Consider the following 15,092-nt stretch of genomic DNA (forward strand, 5'->3'; position numbering starts at 1 on the left):
CTGTCAGGCCCTTTAGACGTCGGATGGCGGAATCAGACGTCTATATGGCGGAAAAAAAGAACTTTTCATCTACCTGTCAAACATATACACGTCTGTTAGGAGGGACACCGACGTCTATAATCGTATATAAATATCGGGGTGGCGGGATCAGACGTCTATATGGCGAAAAAAAAAACTTTTGATCTACTTGTCAGACATATACACGTCTGTTAGGAGGGGCACCGACATCTATAATATTATAGACGTCGGTGCCTCCCTTAACAGATGTCTATATGTCCAACTTATTCACGAAAATGTCACCGGTTAATAATTTACGTTGGCTATTTTGTGGTCCGACGTTTACAGGATAACGTTAAAGACCAATTCTGCACTAGTGAATAGTGTACTGCTTGGTTTCTATGTATTTGGGAGAAATTTGTTTACATGTTGGAATTTGGTGTTCAGCATTATTCTTTGAAGGAGTTAAGTGATATATATTTTGGAGGGAGTATATTATATATAGACAACTCCTTTAATTGTATTTTATGTTATTTGTTCTTTTAACTATTATCTTGAAAGTAGTAGAAATGTTTAAGTGTTTAATTATTATTTTGTGGTGCTTTAATTAATGGTGTCGATTTCAAACTTTTTCTACTTTTATACAGTTTTACTTGATTTTATTATACATATTTGAATGTGAGGAACAGAAGTAGAATTGTTTGCTTAATGGCATTCTTGTATAATACATCATATTATGTATAATGTATCTTTTTATTGAATATTAAACTTTAGATTTTTAACCAATAATAATATATTATAAAATTTTATATGGATATATTGTTGTCCTTTTTAATTTATAATGGCAGCAAAATACTAATTAACCTGTGGATTTGATATAAGAACAGGCAAAAAAAAAGTTACAACCTTTTTAAAAATATGGACTCAGTAGCTAAGCTAGCAGTTCTCTTGTTTCACACGATCACATAAAGTTTTAACTTAACCTCAAATAAAAAAATTAAATTTCATCAGTACAATATAAAAAGTTCAAATCTTCACTCTTCAAACCTAATGTCAGATTTCATAAACTATCATAAACAAAATACAAACCTATTGTGACATTATTAATAAAATTTAACAGTCAATATATCCTTAATTACCTATTTAAGAAAATCATTACAAAATTACTAAATGTAAGAATGACTTGCACAGCAAAAAAATAACACTAAATTCCTTCAAGTCAGTCACCACTTTAAATTGGATTCTAGACATGGATTTGGACACTTATGATTTACATTTCAAAACTGCATTCTAAGTAGAATCACTGAAATGATATATATGCATATGCATTGTTCAATCCTTATCACAGTTCAAGGCCACAAGGATGAAGTCTTAAAAACAAGACAACATAAAGAAGTTGGAAAAGTGAAAAAGTGCATAACAAATTTATTGAATAGAAGGACATAATGAGTATGACAATGGTGAGCAAGGTATCCTCTGAAATTTTGGCCTTGAGCAAGGAAGGAAAGCTTTTAGAGTTGTCAGTACTAATAGATTCACTCTCTTCTTCACGTATTCTTCAACTCCTTTCATTGAGCATACTCATAAATAGCTCACAATCTCTCATTCCATGCACGTTGACGATTGGAGACAATGTAATGTAATCAACTGTATCAGTGGATATATGGCTAATCATCATAGTGCACTTCTTTTCATCTTTGCTGTTATTTCATCTGGTAACTTCTTCACTTTTATAATCTCCATCTTTGGTCAACCTGTGTGAAGCAAATAAAGCATACTTGTTAACTATTAATCTTCCTGTTTAGGTTCATATATAACTAAAAAAAATTTAAACTTTAATTTGATAATTCCTTGTTTCATTTAATATTTGTTTGAAAACGACTTCACAACATTCGAATGTCTATAAATCAGGAGAAAAACGCAGTAGCTACAATAGGTGGTAGTGGTCCAATCTGCATAACAGAGTTTTGACCAGAATAAAAAAACTTTGCCATTATTGGGTGTGCAACTCAGACTGATGATTTGTTTATGCTTAGAGAAAAATGTTTATTTGTTAAAGCAACAAGGAGGGTTTCCAAGAAGGGTTATTTTTTACAATATTAGAAATTTGATCTGTTGGGTGGCAGCACCTGAAACCTGTGGAAGCAGTAAGACTTTAAGTATAGTAAATTACTGCAAGGAGACAATATGGCCTGCCATAACAGGAAGTGATAACTTCAGTGGAGATGCATTAAATCCTGGCCAATCAAAAGTGCACACAGCTGCTGTTGGATGGAGTGGAAGAATATGGGCTAGAACAGGCTGCAACTTTGACAAGAATGGCAATGGCAATTGTGAAACAGGTGCTTGTGGTACCAACATTAACTGTACAGGTCCAGGAACCCCACCTGCCACAATTGCTGACTTTACCCTTGGTGAACCTGATTTCTATGATGTTAGCCTTGTAGATGGCTTCAACTTGCCCGTGACAGTAAAAGCTGTTAATGGCACTGGGAACTGTAGCATTGCTGGCTGTGATGGAGATTTGAGGAAGAATTGTCCACCCCAGCTAGCTTCAAAGCAAGGTGACAAAGTTATTGCTTGCCGCAGTGCCTGTGATGTCTTTAACACTGACGAGTATTGCTGCAGAGGCACTTATGGAAACCCTGCTACATGTTTGTCTTCAAATTATTCAACCATGTTTAAACAGGTTTGTCCTGCAGCATATAGTTTTGCCCATGATGACCCCAGCATAATAACATGCTCGGGAGCAGACTTCGTTATTACATTCTGCGGCTTGAGGTAAGTTTATTCTAGACAAATAATATTTTCATGCATTCATTATATACAAATCAGATTAATTCTATACCCTCGTCTTCTTGACTACCATAATTCTTGCTAATATTCATTTTTAATACAGGAACCAAACATTGTGTTCCTATCATGGCAAGACAGTTGCATGCAATGAATCTAATACTTATAAAGTCAAACCTCGGACATGGTTGGCCCTGATTCTCCCATTGGTATTCATGCAGACTTCATGGATCACGTGGTAGCAATTGTGCATGTAAATTGAATGTTTTCTCAATGTTACACTTGAATGATTTTTTTTGCTTTTTGTCGTATCATTGACTTCTGTATTTCTGAGTGTTACCGAAATTTACTCGGATGCCTAAAAGCCTCTACAAATCCAGGCATATAGTTTTATCTGTTGTAATTAATCATGCATTTTCTTCAATGGGAACCAACATTGTTCAACACGAGGAAAAAGATAAAACTGAAAACTAACCAACTCAAGCGTTCCGTATAACAAATCCAAAGGGAGAAAAAGCTAGTGCAAGACCTTTCTACTTTTCTTTACAAAAAAAATTGAAACAAAATTTACTTATTTACATTATCTGTTGATAACACTGAAAGTGGAGGCACTAGCTACCTGGACTTTCCACTGCCCTGATTTCCTTGTGATTTTGATTGGTCCTCTATTTCTTTCAAGTAAATTTCTGATCTGGCTTCTTCATTTTGGAATGGTAAAATTGACACGGGGGCAGCAGGCACTGCATGCCACCGTTCTCTCAAAATTTTGATGAACTTCTGAGCCATTTCTCTCCGAAACTCAAGCTCCCTTGTGAACATATCCAAGAGAAGAAAGGAAAAGATGTACTTGAACGGGACAATGAGGAGTATGGTTGCAGAAGATATCAGTACCATTGCAATCTCAGTAGTTATCTGAAAAAGAAGGCCATATTAAACATCCACAGGAGCAGAGTTCAAAATCATGGCAAATCAATAAAATAAAAAGAATCCTCCCAAAATCTGATGTATCAGATCATATTAAATAGCCCCGGAACAGGAATAAGAACAAAATAATAATATCAAATAGCATACCAAAAACTAGTTTGAGCTTCAACTAAAGAAGACGTGGGAATGCAAATCACAACTAGATTTCTCATTACTCTTGATAATATACCTGTGGATGGCCAGACAGTAAAACGGAACGTATTTTGAGGAGAGCGACATTCACTTGCTGCATAAAATCCTCAACATCACGCATGGCATCTTTTACAGCAATAATCTTTTGTATAGTATTGGATGGGGGCTGATCACGTATTGTGACTTCACCAAAAGATCGTCCTAGGCGGCCTTGCTCTTTAAGGGCCCTGATTGTGAGCATGCCAACTGCCAAAATCATCAGCATCATGGGAAACACATACGACACCAGATTTCTGGAAAGGCAAATTAAAACATCAGCTCAAACATGTAAGAAAAAGGTGCCCAGAAACTATTAACAAGAACATCAATTAGCTTGTGCTGCAAATACACTATCCAAAACATCAACTTGGTTGGAGGGATCCATGAAGACTTATTGCTCTGTTAACCACCAACAACAATAAATTTTATCCAAGTGAGGTTGGTTACATTGATCACATGATGTCATTTGGCTTGGTTAAAAACCAAATTCTTAAAGCATTGTTTTCCACCATGAAATTCATTGTCCACCAAATCTTGGAAAGTACATTACAGTTTTATGATCCTCACATTTTGTGCAGGTCTAAACTGTTATTACAGTTAGGTGCATGAAGAATGTAAGTCTTACAGAAATAACATTTAAGTAAATAATTATCTTTCATAAATAAAAGTAAAAGAGAAGCTAGATATCAAATTATCATCATGCTGACTGATGACTGGGAAAACAGCAACCACCAATAGCAGAATAAAAATGAGGTGAAGATCTACCTATAAAGTATTGTATAGGTGAGTCCAAGAAATGCAATAGTCAAGTGTGGCTCCTCCCAATGCCTAAGCTTTTCAAAGTTTTTCACAATCATGGCGAAAGGAAACATTAGCTCCTGCACAGGAACAAAATCAATATCTAAGAGCTTATGATTTTTGGATCCCATTCAAAGAAGACAACATAAATAAGCAATCAAATATGATGGCCTAAGGCACCATTGCTAATAAGACTTTTGACATTGAACGCTTCTGCAGTAAACTAAAATATTTGTTATAAGAATGAGTTAATACAGATAGCATTAGCAATACAATACAATATATTAAATTCAATTGAATACTAGTAAAAGAAAAGAAGCAATATATCTTTACCAACCACTACGGTAATCATGAAATTTTAAAATGAGGACAAATTTAAATCTCTACTCAGGTGGAGGGGAGTGTTGCTATACAGGGATGATCACAACCCCCACCCATCCACCCAGCCACGTTAAAGGATAAAAATTCTGTTATCATGATTCTGGAAATTTCATAAATTAAAAGAAATTTGAAAAAGATTGTAAGAAAACTTTTCAATACTGGCTTTTTATTGCAAAAATAGAGGGATGAGATGAAATTAAATACTTGAATAACAAATTACTGTCCCGTGCTTATACATATTTCAGATATTCTAAAATCCTAATACTGATAGTCATGGTCTCATGGCACAATTATACCAATATCTAGAAGAAATTGTGAGAAATATCAAGCATGCAAACACTACTTACTGCTTTTGAATGAGTATAGATAACTGATTTGAATGTTGCATAATCATAATCAAGTAGTTACTATACACTTAAACCATCAAAGGAGACAAGAGAGCAAGTTAAGCATCCCAACCTTGAAAAGATCAATGTTGCTGGGTATGCCTTGTAGAGTTGCAGCATCAATGGTGGCTTGAGTCTTCTCCACAACGTGGTACTTTAGTCTGCTTATTTTTGCTGCTCTTTCTGTGAATGATAAATCAGCCACAACAAGATTCTTACTCAATATTAAACCTTTTACTGAAGTGTTCTTCCAAAAGTTAGTGGAAGTACTTGAACCCCAAGATGGAGATTTCATCCACTTCTGCAAGTAGATACTTCCATCTATGTCAAATACATGGTTGCGGCTATCAGCTATTTCATCAGAAGGTCGAGTTTCTGACTGATTGCGGGTATTTACAAATCCTGTAATTAGTGGACCTCCCCAGTAATTAACAGCTAAAGTTTGGAGGACAATGTCACCATGTGGTGCATTCTGTAAATATGAGAACTGAACTAGTTTGGTGGGATTGTCAAGCAACTTCCGCAAATATTGAAGGGCTTGGAGTCTAGCAATACCATTAATAGCAGAGCTTGTTGCCCTATCACTTCCTTTGCGAGCTCCATATACATTAAAAAGTGACTCATCATACTCATCAGGTCCATACTCACGTATAAACCTGTGTAGAGTGATGACTTCATTTATAAGTGCATGCCAAACATCCCTCCTCATCTCACCTCCTAAATCAATGAATTCCAGCACCCACCTATTCAATCGAAGTAAGAATATAAAAGAAACAGAAAATACAGTATTTTAAAACGAGCAGAAAAGCACTGGTGAAAGCGGAGGACAAAACTGTGGTACTTGAGTTATTTTATTTATGAGAAAATGGAGATAAGCTGAAGGAGAGTACGATATTCTCCATAACTTTTATCACCTGAGTCTTTAGAATGTTTAGTTGGACTTCATCTTTTTTACCAAGACATATTTTTCTGATAAAGCTGAGTTCTATTTACCCAGACTCATTAGAACTAATAAAAAAAATGCTGGAAGAAGCTTACTCACTTTGTCTCTGAGCCAGAGGAAACAGAAACAGCAGAGTCAAAAAGTGAAGACCCTAACGGCCCAACCTTTGCCTTCTCTACTTGTAAACCATTAGTTGTAAGATCCAATCTCATGGCTCTCTTCTCCCCCAGTATGCTAACTGTCTGGAACATATAGATTTGAAAAGAACAATCAAACAAGATGGTGATTACTTTTTTTTATTATACAAACTCTTTGATCAATAATCAATCATTGATTCAACTTTCACACACATTAGCAAGCAAACAAACCATTCAGTTTTCATTCACTGTCAATCTTATTTTAGCATGATCTATAGTGAACAGTTTCTAATGGTTAACTGTCTTAATAATTTCTCAAAGATCAATCACTAACAAAAAACAACTAAACTACAAAAGTGCCATATAAGGTGAGTTTTGCACTCATTTTTACTATAATTTGATCATATCTAAGTTACTGTGGGATCTTTAATGCAACCTTTACTACTGTAGCATGTAGTCACTATTATGTAAAGTCTAGGCCTAAAAACTAATAAAATTGTTTGTGTTGGTTCCTAAAATATTCAATTCTTCATATGGGCAATTAGAAACTCATTCTGCTTGAAGTTGATGCTTTTGACTCTGCACAGGTAGATTTTCAATTTCTCCATATAGGGGGAAAACTAAGATGTGATAAGTCAAGGAGATCTCAAAATAAGCGTGCTAGACATATGATTTGATCAAATTAAATATGGAGATATGATATGATTTGAAAGGGAAATATTTGATATTGCCTACTCTTAGATGTTTTTGATTTTGTTCCTTATAATTATATCTCTTCATTATAAATAAGAATACTCTTGTGTACCCAATATACACAAAATTAATTATATCCCTTCTTGGTACAATCCTCCGTGACCTGTTTTGACACTAATCCTCTCAACAAAGAGATTACGTGATTTGATAGAGATTGGAAATTATGGGCCTAAAGTTGTAACAAGTCAAATGTATTTTTTTGTTTTTATAGGCTTAAGCGTTTAATTCTGTTCCAGAAATCCAATCTTGGTGTTGTAACACCAACAAACAACAAAGCAATCAAATACATTATAATTTCTAATCAAATTACAACCATAAATCATGTTTATACATACTAAAGACAATATAAAGAAGAAATACAGAATATAAAGGGTAGTAGTTGTGCTTTCCACAGAGAAATCTGCAGATCCTTTTGTATTGCTATAGGTAAAGTCCCAAAACTTATGATATAGTATACTTCATCAGTGTTAAGGTTCAGAGAAAAGAAAAAACAATATCTGAATTTGAGTAAATTTGTTTTAGACAAGATACAAAAAGATGAGAGATCAGCTATATATAGCTCCGTAACATTTAACAGACTGTAATAAATATCAAACCACCTAAGAACTGAAAATCTAACGGGATTGTTACAGAATATAACTAAGTATAAAACTGTTCAATTATCACAGAGCATATACTACTGACTGTTTAACATATTAAAATACTACTATAATAATAACCATAGTATAGAATCATAAAATACCTCAAAATAGATTGCTTTATCTGTTAGAGTAAGTTTGCCAGGCCAGGCCATATTATTCTCCCATTTCAAAACAGGTCGCTTACTGTTGGAACTAGTACATAAAATTCTCTCCTGAGACAGTTGAGGAAACTCTGGAATCTGATGCGATATCTGTTTTTGACGCACTCTACAATAATATCAGTACAATTTTAGCACAAAAAAGTTGTCATAAAGAGAATGTTTAGAAGTTCTGAGTAGCAAATTAGAAAATTCAAGAGAAAATAAGAGAGGAGTCGTCTGAAGCAATGACATTATAAACAGAAAGTTCAAAAAAGTGAATAAAAGATGAAACAAATAATCATTCATCATTTTATTTTTATGAAATTATGACAATTAAGAGGATCTTTTCACAAAAAATCTTAATTCCTTCATCATGCAAAAATGAAATTTCATTCTTTCATGCATTAATTATCTAGATAAAATGAGAATACCTAGTGCATTAGAAGAATTTGAGATTTGTAAATTGGAAAACCGTTACACATCATTTATATTTCATCAACTTGGAAGTCAAAAACACATGTTGCTTGGATGTCTTCTAAGATTATCACATCATTGACAAAATGATGACTAACAACTCACTTGATAAACTCATTAATGTAATTCAGCCATGAGGTCACAGAAATGCCCTCTTGATTGCCAGCAAGAGCCTTGAAAAGATTGTGCACTGTGGGATGGTCAACCACACCAGAGATTGCAGGAGCAATACGAATAAAAGCCTCCTCAGTGACAAGTTTATTCTGCTAAGCCCACAAAAAATTACATATATGAAGTGATCTCTCAAAATCATAAAGAAAAATAACATAATGCAATTGTAAAGAAGAAAATAGCTAGAAATCCTTGAACCAAAATATCTCCCAGCTTCAATGTTCTATTATGATATCATTGATTTAATTCATGAGAATGATGAAATAACTTTTCCCTAGATTATCATTCACAAGATGAACACATATTTCTTGTGCAACATGGTAGATACTTTATATTTAAAAGTATAATACTTTCTAGCTGGTCATCAACATCACCCTTAGAAGTTCAAACATTGTGGTACCGTGCAACAGGCCAATTAGTGGGAGAATTCCTGACAAAAAGCTATCACTCTTCTCATATCTCCCATATGCAATCACCAGCAGATTCAATGCTGGTAGGGCGCCTGAATCACATTAACTAAAGGAAAGAACTGAACCTGTAAAGAAGTCTTCTCTGCATTGCTGGAAAGGTTATCGGTATAAGGATTGTCCCAGGCAACCATGGTTATGAATATCAACCTCTGGAATGCAGGGTCCTACAAACACATCCAAAAGCAATAAACATTGCATTTTCCTTTTGGAAATAAAAGAATAAAGTTTATTTGGGAGAAAGTAAAACAAAGAAATCTAGTAAATTAGGCTTCTTCTAGCTGGTTTTTGTTACCATTCAAATTTCCCAAAAAACAATTTGTTTTATAGCAATTTTTCATAAAATTATTTCATGGTATGTGTGTGCTTCCGTTAGAAACCAAAAAGAAAAAATAATAGAAAGATTCTTATGGAATAGGATGAAAAGAACAAGAAGAAGGAGAGAAATCTCTTCTCCTACTCTTTACATCCTAACAGCTTCCGTCTTTTGGAGGGAGGTTGCACTATTCTTTACCACTAGATAGGTGGGAGAAAGTTCTGAGTTGATGCTGGTGAAATTGAAGACCAGTGACTCCAAACAATACACATGATGAAGAGCTCGTTAAACAAGGTCAGGGCTCAGGTATGAACAACTATTGGTGAGATTGAGGATTCACATGGAGGTTTTAGGTGAAAAGCAACTGGAGATGTCACAAACATACACGAGACTTGGTATTCTTGAGGTAGACAATCAATTAGCTTGGACCACCTTCAATGTCTAGCTGGCATTCATGAAATGCTTGACCATCTTGTTTGAGCTAATAAGAAACGAGGATTTAGTGGTCCTCGAACAGCTGGAAAAGACTAGAGCAGAAGGGCAGTAAAAACATGGGAAGGAGAAGTGGTGTTGATCAGATGAAAAGAAAAATATGCAGATACATGAAATATAAAGCATTATTTTGTTTGTTTGAAAATTGTGTTCAGTAAATCAATTTAAAACATATATAATGAACAAGGGAAAAAAAGGCTTTCCCCAACATGTCTCATGAAAACCATGAGGAGCTTTGATAAAACAAAAACAGAAAATGAACTTCAGAACATGGCTTCCAACATACCATAAACAGAACAATATTCTATACCTGGAGGGAAGGATGAATAGCAGAACCATCCCTAGACAAAAATCTAAAGCAGCAATATTCAACCAAATTACGGGCATCATTATATACAGATTCAGGCACTAGAGCTCCAAATATTTTCTGCATTTTCTTCCCAGTCAATCCATTCATCCTGCATATCTTATTTTTAAAAGGTCAAATAATAATTTTTATATCAGTTTGATAGACATGAAGCAAGCAAGAAACACAAAAAAGACAAGACCCTTGTTAATGGTGCTTCATAGGATCCAATTTTCCATTCAAACTAAATTAAAATACGCAAACACATGCCAATTGATTGATAATAGCACATAATCTCACATGGCAACAGCCCTCCCTGTTAAGATCAGAGGTGGGCGTGCTTGATGTTGTGGGTCCATTCCTCCACAATCCCCTGGGAATTCAGACTTCATTGAAGTTGAGAAATAAACATCCAGAATTCCGAATAAAGATAAAAATAATTTGGTTTCTTAGACAAATTTGAGTACAAACACGGTTTCTCTTCTCCCCAAACAGAAAGGAATGACTGTCTAACATCTTAAGTCCCTTTCAGAAGTCTGCAACACTACCAATAGATCACTAGAACTATGACAGCACAACAAATAACTGTCTAATCCAAAATTAATACGAAAATAACTGTGTAATACATAACTATAATAGATCAGAGTTTGTCCGATAAGACATTCTATATAACCCAGAAAATAAAAGTAATATGCATCCTAATAGGAGAGCTGTTTAGCTACACATTTAGTAAAAATGATAAATTGAAAATTACATTCTTGAATATCTCACTCATAGCTAGCAAGAACCACATTTCTTATTTTTGGATTAAGGAAAACAATTTAAGAAACTACTGAAATTATCAGAACCAATATCTAATCATTTTAAGGCAAAAGAAAAGGAAGAGCAGAAAATATACATTATGAATTGTATTCTCTTATTGCACTATTTTTTTCTGTAATTTTTAGAATAAATAATTTTGCCATGAATTCCAATTGCAAAAGTAAAAACATTTCATAGAGCACTTCAGTTATATACTCTGATCTTGAATTTGCTAATGTATAACCTTTTTTATTCATGCACTTCAGCTATATACTTTAGTCTAGAATTTGTTAATGTATAATCCTTTTGATGAATGCATTGACCCAATGACCAAATAAAAGATTTCACCCAAAATATAATGAGTTAAGTGCATTCACCTGCTGAATTGTTCAATGCAAATTACAGCGGCTAGAGAAAGAACCCCACTTGGCGTTCTGCGGTCAATTGTCTGCTCTATCCTAAATATGTCTTCCATGAATTGTAATCCAAAATCATTTACAGGACCAGGCTTCTTACTTTGACCAGGTTTTGCACGTGGAAAAGTCACTTCATTCAAAAAATTTTGGGTCCTTGACATCAATACATTCAATCTTTCTTGAATAGAACCTTTGAAAAGGAAATCGGAAGTTTGATAATTCAAATAAACAGCCAGAATGAGAGGCACATAAAGAAATACACTATAAATTTAGAGATGGTATATCCTTTTAACCTCGTCCTAGTTTCACAAACTTAAAAAAAAAAGGAAAAACATTTAATATTGAGAATTGGAAAATAAGCTGATTTATGATGATAACTTAGATACTAGAAGCTAAAATACCAAGTAATCACATGCAACAAGCAAACAGCTCAGCACAAGGTTATCAAGTGGAGATTCAAAATGTGAATTGTCAAACTAGCTTTTGAATCTTGAGTCATAACTTGAACTGAATGATAAGATTCAAAGACAATGAAAAATAACATCAAATATATCACAGATTATACATACTGCTCAGTAAAATAATTTTGAACTAGAAATAGACCTTATATCTAAGTTTGTAAACTTGGTAAAGGCTCTACTTTGAAAGAATGGAAACCAACAACGAATAGCCAATTAGAGTGCATAAATTGAATGAGTAAAATGACATATAAAGTAGTGGAATAACCAAATAAGATTAGTTCAAAAGTGTTGTTTCATTCCTTTTTCATTTTAACAATTTAAACTTTCATGAAATTTGGTAAAAGAAAAAGGAAAGAAAGACAATTGTTGAACTGTATGATTCACCGATTACTTCGTGTACAGTAAGATTGAAAGTCGTTTGAGATTCATATTATGATACAAATGGATATGCAGCAAAGTTGCATCGATAGGAAAATTCAATTTGTGAATGAAGGAAGTAAAGAACTGAATACATCTGTCGGGTGTGGCCATGAATGAGAGAAAAATTATTAGTAAAGAAATAGTAATTTAAAAATAATTGCATGTGAATTGAACATCGTTGAAACACAAATAAGAACCACACATGCAATCTAATCAAACCAAACTTAAACAAGAAACTTAAAAGGTGTGATGGCACTTTGAGAATAAGAAGTCAGAAGAGAAAGTACCAGTACTTATGTCATTTAGCTTCCATTTATCCCCCAAAGACTGTGGCACAAACTTGAAGGGAAACTTTTGCTCTGAGAATACTCTTCTTGAATACTTGTATGTAAAAAAACCTGTATGTGTAGAAATCGTGTATCTAGGTGATGTCCCCATTTGGGTCATCGGAAACTTTGACCCCATCATATATTTTCTTTAATTCTGTACTCAAGATTCAATCTTTGAGAAGCATGCAACAATAAACAGAGAATTAACTGATTAAAATGGAAGAGGGTGAGACTTGAGAGAGAGAAAATGATAGAGATCATCCATTCATGCTTTTGCTGTTCTTCTGATTGCTCTGCTCGTGTCTGTTGTCTTGTTCAGGAAAAGAAAAACATATAATTGTTAATTGTGTTATTGAAAAATTAATAATTAGTGTTTTATACTGACTCATCACATGTACATTTTCAGATCAAAGTCACATGTACACTGAGAGATGATCCTATCCGTCCAAGATCTAACCGAACAGCCAATAAGATTAGAACGAGTAATAAATATCTTCTGTTAGGTATTTGGAACAATTTAATTTTTCTTTACAGACATACATACATAGAAAAAAATACAAGTTTTTTATTTAAAAATATACATATAGTTTAAATTAAATTTTCATATTTATTTCTGGTCAAGTTTAAGCAAATAATTATTTATGCTGTCAATCAATCTAATTAACATTTATAATTTGTATTTAAATTCAATTCAATTACTTGTTAAGAGAAAGTAATACAAATTAGTTAAATCTATATCTTTCATGGCTATTATTATTTTCATTAATAATATTAAATATATATTTTTAATATAATTTAGATTAATTAATGTAATCTTAAGTTTTCATATAACTTTTATTGTATTTTTTGTTGAGAGTTTTAAAAACTATATTACAGATAATAATAAAAAAAATAAAAAATAAATTGACATAGGTGCATCAGAGTTTAAATCCAATATATCATTTAATGTTTTTTTTATATAGAAGACGAGTTTAACTGAAAAATAACATATGATAAATTCAAATTAACATAAGTTGAAAGAGAAAGTATTCAAATAAATAATCAGTTAATTTATCATTTTTTTAATTATTAATATATTTTATATTTTTTATTGAATATTTATTGTTTAGTAGTTAAGTTTTTTTATTTTCATTCAAAAGCAAACAATACTTATTTCTAAAATGTTTTTACAATCCTATTAAATATTCACAATCCTTTTATTTTGAATATTTTAATGATTCTTTCTATCATCATTTTATATTTTATATTTACATTGCTATATTTCTTTTTCAAAACACTTTTTGGTATTATCATAATTTTTGTTAGTATCGTTATATCAAAAGTTTTTCTATTAAAGGATTAAAATAATGTTTTCTCTCAAAATGAATAATTGTATGAAAAGAATGTTCATGATTGAAAATACTTTCGCCTAAAAGAGATTGCATATACGTATAAAAGACTTATTCTTAAAGAAAATATTATTAAATGTGAATCTAAGTCAAATCGTAAAATTAAAAATAGTAAGATAATCAACCTATATAAAGTCAAAAAAACTCATAAATCAATTATCACAGTACTTAAAAATAAAAGTAGTATTAATCTATTATTTGAATTGGACAGAAATCTCGTTAATATTATTTGTCTCCTTAGAACTCGTAAAGAATTGACATAAAGAAAAATATAATGAAATATATAAACTATAGTTGGATTTAAAATTAATATTAATCTTTTATTTAAATTGAACTTAAATATCATTAATATTGTCTCTTCATTAAACTTCCTTCTTCATATATCTATAAATAATTGACATAAAAGTTTATGTTTGGAGTCAAAATGTCAATACTGAAATGAAAACTAAAAAAAACCTTATGATAAAATTACTTAGAATAGACAATCAATATACTAAAATCATAATAAATTAAGAAATTAGATATGAAATATGAAATACAACATTTTTTACATAAATTTAAATGAAATATAAAAAAAAAGTCTAAAAATTCAATAAATTTAAAAATAAAAAAATTTCAACCATAACATCAATTTGTATGGAACCTATAAAACGTATTTACAGTTTTAAGAAAATAAAATACAATAAAAAAAATTTTAGATAATTTTATTAACATTAATTATATTATATATCATAATTTTTTATTTAACATACTATCTTAATATATTTATAATAATTTTAAAAGCATAAATGAAAATTATATCACTAAATTAAATAATAATGATTTAAATATTTTTTAAGATATTAATTATAAATTTAAAATGTTATACAATTTGTTAATAATATAAA

The 15,092-nt window shown here is 32.0% G+C and overlaps 1 protein-coding gene across 11 annotated transcripts; it reads right to left on the reverse strand.

The window, feature by feature from the left end:
• Positions 1-1,298: 1,298 nt before the first annotated feature.
• LOC108342983 (uncharacterized) lies at positions 1,299-13,168 on the reverse strand. Of its 11 annotated transcripts, none has more exons than XM_052879054.1 (14): positions 12,776-13,168; positions 11,569-11,797; positions 10,691-10,763; positions 10,355-10,510; positions 9,305-9,403; positions 8,704-8,864; positions 8,086-8,251; positions 6,553-6,695; positions 5,584-6,253; positions 4,711-4,823; positions 3,944-4,199; positions 3,410-3,702; positions 2,171-2,642; positions 1,299-1,751 (listed from the first exon to the last, which is right to left on the reverse strand). In XM_052879054.1, exons 1-13 carry the CDS (start codon positions 12,954-12,956, stop codon positions 2,552-2,554), a joined length of 2,631 nt encoding a protein of 876 aa, XP_052735014.1. In that variant the 5' UTR covers positions 12,957-13,168; the 3' UTR covers positions 1,299-1,751; positions 2,171-2,551. The 11 variants fall into 11 exon arrangements, with proteins under 11 accessions (XP_052735014.1, XP_052735016.1, XP_052735019.1 ...); XM_052879056.1 differs by having other exon boundaries at positions 1,301-1,751; positions 8,704-8,861; positions 12,776-13,167; XM_052879059.1 differs by lacking the exon at positions 10,691-10,763 and having other exon boundaries at positions 1,301-1,751; positions 10,355-10,502; positions 12,776-13,167.
• Positions 13,169-15,092: the final 1,924 nt, after the last annotated feature.

This window comes from Vigna angularis, chromosome 6, assembly GCF_016808095.1.
Source record: "Vigna angularis cultivar LongXiaoDou No.4 chromosome 6, ASM1680809v1, whole genome shotgun sequence".
Taxonomy (NCBI): Eukaryota; Viridiplantae; Streptophyta; class Magnoliopsida; order Fabales; family Fabaceae; genus Vigna; species Vigna angularis.

Bases quoted from the DNA above. Each gene is read 5' to 3' on its own strand.
- LOC108342983 (XM_052879054.1), bottom strand. From the start codon at position 12,956: ATGATGGGGTCAAAGTTTCCGATGACCCAAATGGGGACATCACCTAGA. The intron at 8,865-9,304 runs GTTCAGTTCTTT...TTGTGGGCTTAG, and splicing joins CAGAGAAGACTTCTTTACAG to CAGAATAAACTTGTCACTGA. The intron at 4,200-4,710 runs GTAGATCTTCAC...TTGCCTTTCCAG, and splicing joins ACCTATACAATACTTTATAG to AAATCTGGTGTCGTATGTGT.